The sequence below is a fragment of the Tachyglossus aculeatus genome, chromosome 2, assembly GCF_015852505.1.
Source record: "Tachyglossus aculeatus isolate mTacAcu1 chromosome 2, mTacAcu1.pri, whole genome shotgun sequence".
Classification (NCBI taxonomy): Eukaryota; Metazoa; Chordata; class Mammalia; order Monotremata; family Tachyglossidae; genus Tachyglossus; species Tachyglossus aculeatus.
In genome coordinates this window covers 173,833,295-173,849,835 of record NC_052067.1, presented here as the reverse complement: position 1 = coordinate 173,849,835, position 16,541 = coordinate 173,833,295, and the positions used below count along the sequence as shown (strand labels likewise).

The window sequence follows — 16,541 nt, the reverse complement described above, 5'->3', positions numbered from 1 at the left end:
ATATGCTTGTACAGATTTATTGCTCTATTTATTTATTCATTTATTTTACTTGTACATATCTATTTATTTTATTTTGTTAGTATGTTTGGTTTTGTTCTCTGTCTCCCCCTTTTAGACTGTGAGCCCGCTGTTGGGTAGGGACTGTCTCTAGATGTTGCTAACTTGTAGTTCCCAAGCGCCTAGTCCAGTGCTCTGCACACAGTAAGCGCTCAATAAATACGATGGATTGATTGGAAGAGTGCTTGGCACATAGTATGCGCTTATTAAGCCCCATAATTAATTGATTACTGATCAGACAAGTTTTTGGACCCTGAGGAAACGAGGGAGAGAAGTTTGCTGGGTCAGACACGGTGTTATCAGTTTCCAGGTAGGGGTGATACCCTGCTTCTTCTCGACTGCTCCTTCGAGCCGAACCCCTTCCATTTCCGATTATTAAAAATAATCCCTGGCCCTGCTTGGGACCTTGCTGGGCGGCATCAAACCCAGCTCAGGAAAGACCCTAAAATTTGGGTCAGTCATGAGACAATTCCCTCAATCCACACTGTGTACTTCAGCGTGGCTTAGTGGCAACAGCCCGGGCTTGGGACCCCGAGGTCGTGGGTTCTAATCCCTGCTCTGCCACTTATCGCTGTGTGGATCTGGGCAAGCCGCTCAACTCTTCTGTGCCTCAGTTCCCTCATCTGTAAAATGGGGTTGAAGACTGTGAGCCCCACGTGGGACAACCTGATTACTTTGTCTCTCCCCCTGTGCTTAAAACAGCGCTTGGCACCAAGTCTGCACTTAACAAACAACCCGATGATTATCGGGTGATGATTATCTAGGAGGCCTTCCCAGACTGAGCCCCTTCCTTCCTCTCCCCCTCATCCCCCTCTCCATCCCCCCCATCTTACCTCCTTCCCTTCCCCACAGCACCTGTATAGATGTATATATGTTTGTACATAGTTATTACTCTATTTATTTATTTATTTTACTTGTACGTATCTATTCTATTTATTTTATTTTGTTAGTATGTTTGGTTTTGTTCTCTGTCTCCCCCTTTTAGACTGTGAGCCCACTGTTGGGTAGGGACTGTCTCTATGTGTTGCCAATTTGTACTTCCCAAGCGCTTAGTACAGTGCTCTGCACACAGTAAGCGCTCAATAAATACGATTGATGATGATGATTATGATTTTTTTCTTGTTGGGAATTTGCCTAAACGTTGGCAAACCAAATCACGGCCCAAGTACTGAAAACAGGGGAAGCCAATTTCTCAAGAAGGTGGTCGAAACACCTCAATCGATCGGTGGTACTTACTGAGCGCTTTCTGTGTGCAGGGCACTACACTGAGCGCTTGGGAGAGCACAGTACATGGCCTAGTGGATAGAGTACAGAAGGACCTGGGTTTTAATCCCGGCTCCGCCACAGATCTGCTGTGTGACCTTGGGCAAGTCACGTCACTTTTCGGGGCCTCAGTTCCCTCATCTGTAAATGGGGACTGATTTTATTTTGTTAGTATGTTTGGTTTTGTTCTCTGTCTCCCCCTTTTAGACTGTGAGCCCACTGTTGGGTAGGGACTGTCTCTATATGTTGCCAACTTGGACTTCCCAAGCGCTTAGTACAGTGCTCTGCACTTAGTAAGCGCTCAATAAATACGATTGATGATGATGATGATGATTGAGACTGAGTCCCACACGGGACAGGGACCACGTCCAACCTGATTTGCTTGTATCCATCCCAACGCTTAGAACAGTGCTGGGCAGACTGTAGGCACTTAACAAGCACTTGAATTTTTATTAATCATTATTATTATTACTATGTTGCTTGGCACATAGTAAGCACTTAAGAGAGGCCATGGTTTTGCTGCTGCTTCTTATTAGGTAGAATGGACACAAGCGTTGGTCTTGGGGTGTCTAGCGAAGCCCCATCGTTCGCAGGTGGAGTTAGGATGGACGCCAGAACCCAGGTGGGAAAGGAGAAGGACTTTTAGGGTCTCGTTTTCGAGGTCGAGCATCGTTTCCGCTCTCCCAATTCCCCGATCGGCCCCAGCTCTGCCGGATGTGAGGCTTCCCTGCGAACAGAGAAGCAATTTGGCCTAGTGCCTAGAGCCTGGGCGTCGGAAGGTCATGGGTTCTAATCCCGGCTCCGCCACTTGTCAGCTGTGTGACTTTGGGCAAGTCACTTCACTTCTCTGGGCCTCAGTTACCTCATCTGTAAAAATGGGGATTAAGATTGTGAGCCCCACATGGGACAACCCGATCACCTTATAACCTCCCCAGCGCTAAGAACAGTTCTTTGCATATAATAAGCGCTTAATAAATGCCATTATTACTATTATATTATTATTATTATAGCATGTCTGCTATAGTAAGCGCTTTGGAGTCAGAGGTCATGGGTTCAAATCCCGGCTCCACCAACTGACAGTTGTGTGACTTTGGGCAAGTCACTTCACTTCTCTGGGCCTCAGTTCCCTCATCTGTAAAATGGGGATTAAAACTGTGAGCCCCCGTGGGACAACCTGATCACCGTGTAACCTCCCCAGCGCTTAGAACACTGCTTGGCACATGGTAAGCGCTTAACAAATACCATCATTATTATTATTATTATTATGTCCAACCCAATTTGCTTGGCTCCTCCCCAGCACCCAGTACAGTGCCTGGCACCTAGTAAGTGCTGAACAAATACCAGAATTATTATTATATTATTATTACAGCATGTCATAGTAAGCGCTTAATAAATGCCATTATTTTTTTTATATTATTATTATAGCATGTCTGCTGTGTGACCTTGGGCAAGTGACTTCTCTTCTCTGGGCCTCATTTCCCTCATCTGTCACATGGGGATTGAGACCGTGAGCCCCACGTGGGACAAGGGACTGTGTCCAACCCGATTTGCTTGCATCCACCCCAGTGCTTAGTATAGTGCACAACATTCAGTAAGTACTTAATAAATATCATAATTATTATTATTACTTCACCACTCCGTGCTCAGTTTCCTCAAATGTACAATGAGGATTAAAAACCTGTTCTCCTTCCTACTTAGACTGTGAGCCCGTATGGGATAAGGACTCTGTTCCACCTAATTCTCCTGTACATACCCCAGAGTTTAGAATGGTGTTTGGCACACAGTAAGCTCTTTACAACAAAATGCCATAAAAAAAAAATCATGCACTTTCCAACATTCTCCCAAATTTCGGGTGCCTGTCTCTGAATTCTCGCCACATCTGACTGACGGACCAAACAGATGTGAGGATGTTGGTAGCCAACGGTGTTTCAGGAGAAAACAACAGCCGGTGTCTACTACAGCAGCGTGGCTCAGTGGAAAGAGCTTGGGCTTGGGAGTCAGAGGTCATGGGTTCAAATCCAGGCTCCACCAATCGTCAGCTGTGTGACTTTGGGCAAGTCACTTAACTTCTCTGTGCCTCAGGTACCTCATCTGGAAAATGGGGATTAAGACTGGGAGCCCCCGTGGGATAACCTAATCACCTTGTAACCTCCCCAGCGCTTAGAAAAGTGCTTTGCACATAGTAAGCGCTTCATAAATGCTATCATTATTATTATTAATATTGTTTATTATTATTATTATTAATAATAATAATTGCTTCCCAGGAACTCCGTGGAAGCCAGAAACGGTTGAGCAAGCTGAAGTGCTATAAGCAAAGGAAGGATTCTGTCCCTGATTACCCACGGGTAAATGCCAGGGACAGGATGTCAGTGCCAAGAGTGCTGACAGGCACTCAGTACAGTGCTCTGCATACGGTACGCGCTCAATAAATACCACGGGTTAAAAGCGAGGCCGGCGTATTTACCATGAGGGAAACTGCCAACGTGCTGGGCCATTGGAAAAATGAAAGATAGTCTGAATTTCCTGAAGAGAAGGATTTGCAAAATAAGGAAAATCAACATACAAGCACGCCTGTATGCAAACACACGTGCAAGTATGAACCCGGTTCTCTGACTCTTTAATCTTATACGGCCCAGATTATATATGCATTGCTTGCCTTTTTTTTCCCTAATGCTTTCCAGGTTTTAGTATTTGATTAGATGAGACAAATGATGAAATGACAAGCCGTTTTCGAAATAAAATGCTACTTCTGAGCTCTAAACTGTTCAGGAGAAAAAAACCCAGCTGATACACAAAGATACCGACGATCGGAAATTTAAGACAAATTATCAGGAACCCAGACTTTAAAGGTACGGTCTGTCCTTATATGGAAATCCTTCTCTAAGTAAAGGTTCGACCACAAAATTCATATTTCTGAGCAGGTCCAAAGATGAAGTATATTCACGGGGGGCCCGCTGAGACATCCCGTATTAAAACAGAGAAACTTTGGGCATGACCCATACTACAGAAGCAAGCTTCAGGAGACTGGTTCAGGTGAAACTAACTTAAGAAAGAGAATCCATCCAAGTTTCCCTCCCTTTGGACACCTCGAGGTTTTTGCGCTCTTCGATGCTAAACAGCGGACGGCAAGCTACCGTATTTCATTCGGATGTTTACGAGAGGGGGCAAAAAAGACACTCTTCTAAACCAGCTCCTGCTCGAAGATCCCGAGGCGCCTAAACGCCGTTAGCTAACTGGAAAAACAAACATTGGGGTCTCCCACCTGGTGATCCACTGAGATGGCACTCCTTTGGAGGTGATGGGAAAAAATCTCATTCTAGGAGGCGGCCGGCAAGGAGACAGAGCACAGGGACAGAAGATGCAGGATCCGTGAGAGCGAGGTGGAAAAACGGGAAAAAGTTTGTCTCTCAGTAAGGAAAGCAATTAACCGATTCTCCTCTCCTGTCCTCTCCCAAGTGCTTAGTCCAGTGTTCTGCATGCTGTAAGGGCTCAGCAGTTACCACTGATGGATCGACTGAAATACAACAATCGTTTTTGGGTTCTCTTTTGGGTCAACTGTCTAAAGAAGCAGCCGGGTGGAGTGGCTAGAGCCCGGGCCTGAGAGTCAGGAGGACCTGGGTTCCAATCCCGACTCTGCCATGTGTCTGCTGTGTGATCTTGGGCAAGTCACTTCACTTCTCTGGGTCTCAGTGACCTAGTCTGGAAAATGGGGGTTGAGACTGTGAGCCCGATGTGGGACAGGGACTGTGTCCTACCTGATTACCCTTTATCTACGCCAGCACTTAGATCAGTGCTTGGCACATAGTAAGCACTTAAGTATTATTATTATTTTATTATATTATTTTATTTTGTCAATATGTTTTGTTTTGTTCTCTGTCTCCCCCTTCTAGACTGTGAGCCCACTGTTGGGTAGGGACCGTCTCTATATGTTGCCAACTTGTACTTCCCAAGCGCTTAGTACAGTGCTCTGCACACAGTAAGTGCTCAATAAATACAATTGAATGAATGAATGAATATTAAATGACAATTTTTGGCTCCCTGCATTTTCCCTTTCCCTTTAATGGATAAACAAACACACGACAGTAGAGGCAGAAACAACAAAAGAGGCTTATGAAGTCCATCTGCTGATGGCTCTAGGTTTTCACTGATGCCGACTTTCTGTTTTTGTCTCAAATTCCATGTGATGTGAAAGAAAGGCAACTCAAGGGCCCAGCTATCTCCTTGGACAGTCTTCTTACAGTCTTCTAGACTGGAAACTCACTGTGGGCTGGGACTGTGTCTACCAACTCCATTACAATGTACTCACCCGAGCACTTAGTACAGTGCTTGGCATGTAGTAAGTGCTCAGTAAATACAATGGATGATTGATCGACGAACTGACAGATGGTCCTGGGAAGGGCCATATCCCATGACCTCGGCGGCTGTGAACGCTTTGAGCCATCCGCTCACGACCGGCCAATGTCAACACTGACCCCCGGGGATCCCTTGGGAATACGCATGGAATATCAAAGCTCTAATCTGAGGCCTCTTTTCTGAAGCCCCCACCTTCTCTCTCTCTCTCCTCCCTCACACCCCCACACTCTCTATCCTTTATGATCCCTCAAACCCTCATCCTCTCTCTCCCTCCTCCATTCAGGCGCTCTCTCTCTCTCTCTCCCCCTCCTCCTTCAGAATCCCACATTCTCTCTCTCCTCCCTCAGACACCCCCCACTCTCTCCCTCCTCCCTCAAACCCCCATATTCTCTCTCTCCTTCCTCTTTCAGACTCCCCTGCTCTCTCCTTCTCTCCTCCCTAAGACCTCGCACTCTCTCTCCATCCCCCTTCAAACCCCCACGCTCTTTCTCCTCCCTCAGACCCACATGCTCTCTCCCTCAAACCCTCACGCTCTCTTCCCTCAGACCCCCAAAGTCTCCCTCTCCCTCTCCCTCCTCTCTCAGACCCCCCATGCTTGCTCTCTCTCTCCCACCTCCCTGAAACCATCATGCTCTCTCTCTTTCTCCTCCCTCAGACCCTCACACTCTCTTCTTCCCCCAGGCCCACACGATCTCTCTCCATCCTCCTTCAGACCCTCATGCTCTCCTCCCTCAGACCCCCACGCTCTCTCTCCTCCTTGAGACCCTCATGCTCTCTCTCCTCCCTCCAACCCTCACTCTCTTTCTCCCTCCTCCATCAAACCCCCATGCTCTCTCTCTTCCCTCAGACCCCCACGCTCTCTTCCTCCTCGCTTCCCCTGGCCTGACCCAGTGAGCGGACGTCCACGGGACGGGTGTTCCCGGTCGGCTTCTGAGGGACGGCTTCGAAGGGGGCCAGCTGGGCGTTGGACGGCGCTACGGCCGGACCTCAAAGCGTTCGCAGCCGTCGTGGGCCGCGGGCGTCCGGCGGTTGGGGGGGAAGGGTCCTGGGGAGCCGGGAGGGCCCGCGGGGGTGGCCGGAGGGGAGGCGGGGAGCGGCCGCGGGCTGACCTTGGGGCTGTGGGCCCGGAGCTTGAGTTTCACGAGCTGCGTTAGCGTGTGCTCCCGGAGGCTGCTCAGCTCGGCCTGCTGCCGTCTCAGCTGGATCAGGAGCAGCGTCAGCTCCTCTGGCTGCACGACCGGGAGAAAGGGAAAGAGGAGCAGGAGCCGGAGGAGGAGGAGGAGAAAGGGAAAGGGGAGCAGGAGGAGGAGAAAGAGGCAAGGGAGAAGGTGACAGAGCAGGAGGAGGAAGAGAACTTGGAAGAGCAAGACGACAAGGTGGAAGAGCACGAGGAGGAGGAGGAGGAGAAAGAGGAGGGTGGAGAAAGTCCAAAAGTGGGGGGAAGGAAGAGGAGGACGAGGAGGAGAGGAGGAGGAGGAGGAGAGGGAGGAGAAGGAGGAGGAGGAAGAGTGGGTTAGTGGTGGCCTGGAGGGGCCTCGGTCTCCCCGGGCTGGGGTCAGGCTGGGGTCGCTCTCCCTTGGGCAACCCAGGGGCCGAGCTCCGGGGAGCCCCGGCCTCCGACCAAGTCCAAGACCGTCAGCGAGGCGGGGAGAAAGACCACACCGATGTCCGGTCCTCTCCCAAGGGATTCGTCCCGTGCTCCGCGCCCAGGAAGCGCTCAGTAAGTAGCACGGATTGACTGACTGGAGGGGGGTGAGGCTGCAGGCTAGGAGGCCAGCGAGGAGGCCGATACAATCATTTAACTGGGGCGAGGCCTGAGCTTCTACCAGGTGAGCGCTTTGGGTGGAGAGGAGGGGTTGGATCCGACTCCCTGAGGGCAGGGATGGTGTCTACTAACTCTCTTGTCCTCTCCCAAGTGCTCAATAATCCAGCGCTCTGTACGCCGTAGATTGTACGCTAAGACTTAAGCAGAGAAGCAGCGTGGCTCAATGGAAAGTGCACAGGTTTGGGAGTCAGAGGTCGTCGGTTCTAATCCGGGCTCTGCCACTTCTCAGCAGTGTGACTTTGGGCAGGTCACAACTTCTCTGTGCCTCAGTTACCTCATCTGGAAAATGGGGATTAAGACTGTGAGCCCCATGTTGGACAACCTGATTAGCTTATATATACCCCGTAGCTTAGAACACGGCTTGGCACATAGTAAGCGCTTAACAAATACCATTCTTCTTCTTCTTCTTATTATTATTGCAATTAAGTTCCCTGAGGGTAAGGATCATTTCTACTTAATAATACTGATAATAACGATAGTATCATCATCATCAATCATATTTATTGAGCGCTTACTACGTGCAGAGCACTGTACTAAGCGCTTGGGAAGTACAAATTGCCAACATATATTTGTTATTGATAGCATTTGTTATGTACTTATTTATTTTGTACTTATTTATTTATTTATTTATTTTACTTGTACATATCTATTCTATTTATTTTATTTTGTTAGTATGTTTGGTTTTGTTCTCTGTCTCCCCCTTTTAGACTGTGAGCCCACTGTTGGGTAGGGACTGTCTCTATATGTTGCCAACCTGTTCTTCCCAAGCGCTTAGTACACTGCTCTGCACATAGTAAGCGCTCAATAAATACGATTGATGATGATGATGATGTTGTACTTACTATGTGCTAGGCACTGTACTAAGCGCTGGGACAGATACAAGCAAATCGGGTTGGACCCAGTCCCCGTCCCACGTGGGGCGCACGGTTTCAAATCCCCTTTTCCAGATGAGGTAACTGAGGCACAGAGAAGTAAAGTGCCTTGCCCAAGGTCGCACAGCAGAGAAGTGGAGGAGCCGGGATTACTGAGTCTATGGAAGTCTCTGAAGCAGTGAGTACACCGCTCTACATATAGTAGACAGAAAGCTCTCTGAGGGCAGGGATCGCGTTTACCAACTCTACTGTCCCCTCTGAGGTGGGGGAACAGTGCTCTGCACACAGTGCACACAGTACACTACAAGCTCCCTGAGGGTAGGAATTGTGTCTGCTAACTCTAGTGTCCTCTCCGGAGCGCTCACTACAGTGCTCTGCGCACAGTGGACTGGAAGCTCCTTGAGGGTCGGGATCTCATCTACTAACACAACTGCCCCCTCCCAAGCGTTTACTACAGTGCTCTGAGCACCACAGCCCGCAAGCTCCTTGTGGGCAGGGAATGAGTCTACCGACTCTGCTGTACTGTACTTTCCCAAGGGCTGAGTAAAGTACTCTGTGCGCGGGTCATGGGTTCTAATCCTGGCTCCACCACTTGTCCGTTGTGTGACCTTGGGCAAGCCACTTCTTTCTCTGTGCCTCGGTTCCCTCATCTGTAAAATGGGGATTGAGACTGTGAGCCCCACATAGGACAGGGAAAGAGCACGGGCTTTGGAGTCAGAGGTCATGGGTTCAAATCCCGGCTCCAACAACTGACAGTTGTGTGACTTTGGGCAAGTCACTTCACTTCTCTGGGCCTCGGTTACCTCATCTGTAAAATGGGGATTAAAACTGTGAGCCCCAGTGGGACAACTTGATTACCGTGTAACCTCCCCAGTGCTTCGAACAGTGCTTGGCACATAGTAAGCGCTTAACAAATGCCATCATTATTATTACTATTATCATTATCATCATCATCAATCGTATTTCTTGAGCGCTTACCGTGTGCAGAGCACTGTACTAAGCGCTTGGGAAGTACAAGTTGGCAACATATAGAGACAGTCCCTACCCAACAGTGGGCTCACAGTCTAAGTCACTTAACTTCTCTGGGCCTCAGTTACCTCATCTGTAAAATGGGGATTAAAACTGTGAGCCCCCGTGGGACAACTTGATCACCGTGTAACCTCCCCAGTGCTTAGAACAGTGCTTGGCACATAGTAAGCGCTTAACAAATGCCATCATTATTATTATTATTATCATCATCATCATCAATCGTATTTATTGAGCGCTTACTGTGTGCAGAGCACTGTACTAAGCGCTTGGGAAGTACAAGTTGGCAACATATAGAGACGGTCCCTACCCAACAGTGGGCTCACAGTCTAAAAGTGGGCTCACAGTCTAAGTCACTTAACTTCTCTGGGCCTCAGTTCCCTCATCTGTAAAATGGGGATTAAAACTGTGAGCCCCCGTGGGACAACTTGATCACCGTGTAACCTCCCCAGCGCTTAGAACAGTGCTCGGCACATAGTAAGCGCTTAACAAATGCCATTATTATTATTATTATTATTATTATTAAGTCAATTAACTTCTCTGGGCCTCAGTTACCTCATCTGTAAAATGGGGATTAAAACTGTGAGCCCCCCGTGGGACAACCTGATCACGTTGTAACCTCCCCAGCGCTTAGAACAGTGCTTGGCACATAGTAAGCGCTTAACAAATACCATCATTATTATTATTACTATTATGTCCAACCCAATTTGCTTGGCTCCTCCCCAGCGCCCAGTACAGTGCCTGGCACCTAGTAAGTGCTGAACAAATACCAGAATTATTATTATTATGACTAGAGACCACTGATGGATGGACTGACTGACTGAATGGCTGTCACGATCCGGCCCTCGGAACAGAGGAGGGGAAAGAGCCACACTGTGCGGGCTTAGGGTGGGCGGGCTTTCAGGGGCAGATATTCCAGTGACCGGCATCCCCCACCGGCCTGACGCCGGGAAAATCTCCGGGAAAGTTCTCTGGGCCTCAGTTTCCTCATCGGTCAAATGGGGATAACAATAGCTTGTATCTATTTCACCCAGCGGTTGGCAAGCTGCTTGCCACAGAGTGAGCACTTAATAAAAAGTAAATAAAAGCAGAATCAGCGTGGCTCAGTGGAAAGAGCCCGGGCTTGGGAGTCAGAGGTCGTGGGTTCTAATCCTGGCTCTGCCACTTGTCAGCTGGGTGACTTTGGGCAAGTCACTTCACTTCTCTGGGCCTCAGTTGCCTCATCTGTAAAATGGGGATTAAGAATGTGAGCCCCAGGTGGAACAACCTGACCACCTTTGATCCCTCCCGGCACTTACAACAGTGCTTTGCACATAGTAAGCGCTTAACAAATGCCATTATTATTATTATTAATAATAAAGAGCACAGGTGACTGAAATGATCTAGTGTGTGGGATCCATATGGCTTTTACTCCTGAGTTTGGAGTGGGGAGGGTGTGTAAGGGACTGCTCTGAGGGTCAGAAATGGTCTCCTGGGGGGAGAAATGACACATCCTGTCACGCACAACGGCTTGTCTACATACCTACTTATAATAATAATAATGATTATATTATAATTAATAATATAATAATTATATTATAATTAATAATGATGATGGCATTTGTTAAGCACTTACTTTGTTAAGCACTGCGGGGGTGGGGGGGATACAAGGTAATCAGGTTGTCCCACATGAGGCTCAAAGTCTTAATCCCCATTTTACAGATGAAGTAACTGAGGTCCAGAGAAGTGAAGTGACTTGCCCAAAGTCACACAGCTGACTAGCGGCGGAGCTGGGATTAGAACTCATAACCTCTGACTCCCAAGCCCGGGCTCTTTCCACTGAGCCACGCTGCTTATGTCCATATCTGTAATTGATTTATTTCTATTAAATGTCCGTCTCCTTCTGTAGACTGCGAGCTCGTTGTGGGCAGGGAATGTGTCTGTTTGTTGATCTCTTATACTCTCCCAAGCTCTCAGTACAGTGCTTGGCACACAGTAAGTGCTCAATAAATACAACTGAATGAGTGAATAATAATAATAATAATAGTAATAATAATGGCTTTTGTTAAGCGCTTACTATGGGCAAAGCACTGTTCTAAGCGCTGGGGGGGATACAAGGTGATCGGGTTGTCCCACATGATGCTCACAGTCTTAATCCCCATTTTACTGATGGGGTAACTGAGGCTCCGAGAAGTTAAGTGACTTGCCCAAGGTCACACAGCAGACATCCCGTGGATGAATGAATGAATGAAAGGCCACAGGAAGGAGCGAAACTTAGAGGATAGAGCCCGGGTCTCTAGTCAGGAAGTCATGGGTTCTAATCCTGGCTCCTCCACGTGCCTGTTCTGTGACCTTGGGCAAGCCACTTCACTTCTCTGGGCCTCAGTCATCCCACCTGTAAAATGGGGATTAAGACCGTGAGCCCCACGTGGGACAGGGACTGTGCCCAACCCCATTATCTTGTCAGTCACCGCTGTGGGTGGAGAATATGTCTGTTATATGCTGCATTGTATTCTCCCAAGTGCTTAGTACAGTGCTTCGCACACAGTTAGCGCTCAATAAATACGATCCACTGATTGACTGACAGGGCCTGGGTCCAACCCCATTTGCTTGTTTTCACCCCAGTGCTTAGTAATAATAATCATAATAATAATGGCACTTATTAAGTGCTTACTGTGTGCAAAGCACTGTTGAAAGCACACTGCTTGGCACACAGTAAGTGCTTAACAAATTCCACAATTATTACTCTCCTACCGCTACCTATCCCACACATTTGGCTCTAATGCCAACATTTTCACTATACCTTGATGTCCTCTATCTTGCTGCTGACCTCTCGCCGGGACTGAGACTGTGAGCCCCCCGTGGGACAACCTGATTGCCTTGTAACCTCCCCAGCGCTTAGAACAGTGCTTTGCACATAGTAAGCGCTTAATAAACGCCATCATCATCATCATCATCATTCCTCTCGAAACGGACAGCTTCCATTTCAGGGAGCCCTCGGTCGTTAGACCGACGACCCCGGGACGTTGCATTCCTCAGGGCCCTGGAAACAAGTCTATTCTATAGGGGATAGAAGCAAGTCTATTCTATCATCATCATCATCAATCATATTTATTGAGCGCTTACTATGTGCAGAGCACTGTACTAAGCGCTTGGGAAGTACAAATTGGCAACATATAGAGACAGTCCCTACCCAACAGTGGGCTCACAGTCTAAAAGGGGATTCTATAGGGGATTTCTACGCCTCGGGCCAGGCAAACACCACCAGAGGGAAGGGAGGCAGAGATGGGGGAAGGGGAGGAAAACGAGGGGCTAGGGAGCCCAGAACGGGAAAAGGAAAAAGGAGGGAAATTAGACTATAAGCTCCTCAATGGCGGCACCATGCTTGGGAATGTGCCTGTTTACTGTTCTATCGTACTCTCCCTAGCACTTAGTACAGTGCTCTGCACGGAGTAGGCGCTCAATGAATACGGCCGAATGAATGAACGGCGCCCTGCACTTAATAAAGTGTTCAATAAATATGACTGACTGAATGAGTCCAGCACATTGCCCGTTGAAGACGCTCAGTACATACCACTGGTGGAACGACTGTAGGGAAGGGTTACCTGGGGTGAGGGTGGACCAGACTGGCTGGGGAGAAGAGAATCTTGGTTTGAAAAATCAAAACAGACTATAACCCAACAGGTCTCTAAAGGCCTCAGTCATTTAACACACACATACGTACACGAACGAACGAACAAACAGAAAGAAGTCAGCGCCTTCGAGGTGCCACGTGATTTTAGTCTACAAGAGGGAGCCACGAAGGAGCCTAATCTCCCCGGGGAAAACACAACTTCACAATGGGAAACATTCCGGGGAGACTGAGGGGGTCGTTCGGCCAACCGTTACTCTGCAGGAGAAGGGAAAAAGTTCTAAGGAAAACAAAAGGAAGGCTTATTTTTGGTTAAGGAACACCTGCAAATAAAGTCGCACTGCGAACGGGTTCAGACACCTGAGAAGCTAAACCAACGAAAACAATCAGAAAGGGTTAGAGTTGGAAAACGCCTCCTCCCTCACCCAACGGATGGGAAAAGTGGCTGTCCGACACTGTGATACGCCAATGTTTTCTGACAATAAGATTCTCCGCGTTGGGCTGTATCTACCCCAGAGCTCAGCACAGTGTTTGGCACGTAGTAAGTGTTTAATACCACCATTATTATCACGATGGAGTTTTATAGAGGTTCGAGGGGCGTTCACGTCACGCGACGGGGGTGTATAGACAAAAAGTGCGATCGAATCAGGGCCTGATGAAGAAATGGAACCGATCTCTCCTGTCCCTTCCTTCTAGAAGGATCTGTGGGGCCGAAGGGAGTCGGCGCGGCCAAGAGCAGGGGAGGAACAGGACCGTGCCCGTCCGGTTCCCGCGTCGGCCCGGCTAGACGGGGCGCTAATCCCGGCAGACGATCCCGCTTCCCATCTCTCCGTCCCAACGCCGACGTTACCATCTCGGCGAGTCCCGCGGTGGGCATATCGCACAGTGCTTGGCACATCGGGAGGGGTTCCCTGACCGCCGGCGGCTGGCACCCCCAGCCCACCGGACGCAAGGGAGCGTTGGGGACGGCTACTGAGGCTGTGCCACCGTCATCATCTGACAGTGAGGATGCCACGGGCCAGGGCTGACCGCCCTTTTATCCGTCAGGACCCGGAGGCTTCGGGCCTGGCGGGACTTCACGTCGAATGAGGAATCTGGTGTCCAAGGGCCAGCTTCCGAGCCTCCGGAGCCGCAGAGAGCCGCGTCCCCGCCGCCCCGCGCAGCAACATCCCACCCGCTGCCGGGCAAATTGGACGGGGGAGGTGCCCGCGTCGGGGAAGCCCGCCGGGTTAGAGGAAGCTGTCACTCACCGTTTTGGTCTGGAGGGTCTGGGGAGAGATGGGCTGCAGAGTCAGGCCCGCTGGCATGGACCTCCGGTCGGGGACGAAGCCGTGCTGCGGGCGGACAGACGGCGGGGCTGGGATCCCGGGGGCATCGCGGAACCGTCCCGCGGGCTGGGGAAAGGGGCCAGATTCCCGAGAAGCGGGGAGGGCTGGTGGGTTGGCGGCGGGGATGGGCGGGGGGGGCTCCTCCTCTCCGGGCTCGGGCCCCTCTGGAGAGGTGCCTATGGGGATGAGGGCAGCGAGCCTGATTAGAGGGCCGGGTTGTTTGTGGTGTAGACACGGAGTCGGCCCACAGACGCTGCATTCTGGCCAAACCCACAGGCTGAGCCCGCTCGGGCCCGGAATCGACCGCAAACTACCAACTCTCTCCCCCTCTCCCAGCCCCGCAGCACTTATCATCATCATCAATCGTACTTATTGAGCGCTTACTGTGGGCAGAGCACTGTACTAAGCGCTTGGGAAGTACAAGTCGGCAACATATAGAGACAGTCCCTACCCAACAGTGAGCTCACAGTCTAAAAGACTTTTGTCCCTATCTCTGATTTTCTTTATTTATATTGATGCCTGTCTCCCCAACTCTAGACCGTAAGCCCATTGTGGGCAGGGGATGTGACCGTTTTCGCTCTATTGTACTCTCCCCCAAGCACTTAGTACAGTGCTATGCACACAGTAAGTGCCTAATAAGCACAATTGAATGAATGAAGTTGTTGTTGACAACTTGTACTTCCCAAGCGCTTAGTACAGTGCTCTGCACACAGTAAGCACTCAATAAATACATATTTATTACTCAATTTATTTATTTATTTTACTTGTACATATCTATTCTATTTATTTTATTTTGTTAGTATGTTCGGTTTTCTTCTCTGTCTCCCCCTTTTAGACTGTGAGCCCACTGTTGGGTAGGGACTGTCTCTATATGTTGCCAACTTGTACTTCCCAAGCGCTTAGTACAGTGCTCTGCACACAGTAAGCGCTCAATAAATACATACTTATTACTCTATTCATTTATTTATTTTACTTGTGCATATCTATTCTATTTATTTTATTTTGTTAGTATGTTTGGTTTTGTTCTCTGTCTCCCCCTTTTAGACTGTGAGCCCACTGTTGGGTAGGGACTGTCTCTATATGTTGCCAACTTGTCCTTCCCAAGCGCTTAATACAGTGCTCTGCACACAGTAAGCGCTCAATAAATACGATTGATGATGATGATGATGATTGACTGATTGAATGAATGAATAATAATAATAATAATGATGATGGTATTTGTTAAGCGCTTACTATTTTCAAAGCACTGTTCTAAGCGCTGGGGGGGGTTACAAGGTGATCAGGTTGTCCCACGGGGGGCTCACAGTCTTCATCCCCATTTTTTCAGATGCGGTAACTGAGGCGCAGAGAAGTTAAGTGACTTGTTCAAAGTCACACAGCGGACAGTTGGTGGAGCCGGGATTTGAACTCATGATCTCTGACTCCAAAGCCCATGTTCTTTCCACTGAGCCACGCTGCTTCTCATTATTGCTCTACTGTACTCTCCCCCAAGCGCTTAGGACAGTGCTACGCACACAACAAAGTGCCTAATAGGTACAATTTGAATGAATGAATGACCCTGATGCCTAATTCTGCAACCAGCAGCTTGTCACTTTTAGGGTATATGTTAAGCACGTACTATGTGCTGGGCACTGGACTAAGCCCTGGGGTAGAAGCAGTCCATTGGTCAATCATATTTATTGAGCGCTTACGGTGTACAGTGCACTGTACTACGCGCCTCGGTGAGTACAAAAGAACAAGGGAACGGACACATTCCCTGCCCACAAGAAGCAGTGTGGCCTAGTAAAATAAAGCTCGGGCCTGGGATTCGGAAGAGCCTGGGCTCTAATCAATCAATCAATCATATTTATTGAGCGCTTACTGTGTGCAGAGCACTGTACTAAGCGCTTGGGAAGTACAAGTTGGCAACATATAGAGTCCCTACCCAACAGTGGGCTCACAGTCTAAAAGTCTAATCCCAGTTCCATTATTTGCAGCGTGGCTCAGTGGAAAGAGCCCGCGCTTTGGAGTCAGAGGTCATGGGTTCAAATTCCGGCTCCGCCAATTGTCAGCTGGGTGACTTTGGGCAACTTCTCTGTGCCTCAGTTACCCCATCTGTAAAATGGGGATTAGGACCGTGAGCCCCCCGTGGGACAACCTGATCACACTGTAACCTCCCCAGCGCTTAGAACAGTGCTTTGCACATAGTAAGCGCTTAATAAATGCCA

General features: G+C 49.0%; 1 protein-coding gene across 1 annotated transcript in view; it reads right to left on the bottom strand.

The window, feature by feature from the left end:
* PLEKHA5 (pleckstrin homology domain containing A5) overlaps positions 1 to 16,541 on the bottom strand; it is a 286,100-nt gene that overhangs the window by 62,008 nt on the left and 207,551 nt on the right. Inside the window, exons 12-14 of the mRNA XM_038765775.1 lie at positions 14,257 to 14,340; positions 6,783 to 6,902; positions 4,583 to 4,636 (exon numbers count right to left, since the gene is read on the bottom strand). Coding sequence (XP_038621703.1) covers positions 4,583 to 4,636; positions 6,783 to 6,902; positions 14,257 to 14,340 — 258 coding nt within the window. The remainder of the gene's footprint in view (positions 1 to 4,582; positions 4,637 to 6,782; positions 6,903 to 14,256; positions 14,341 to 16,541) is intronic.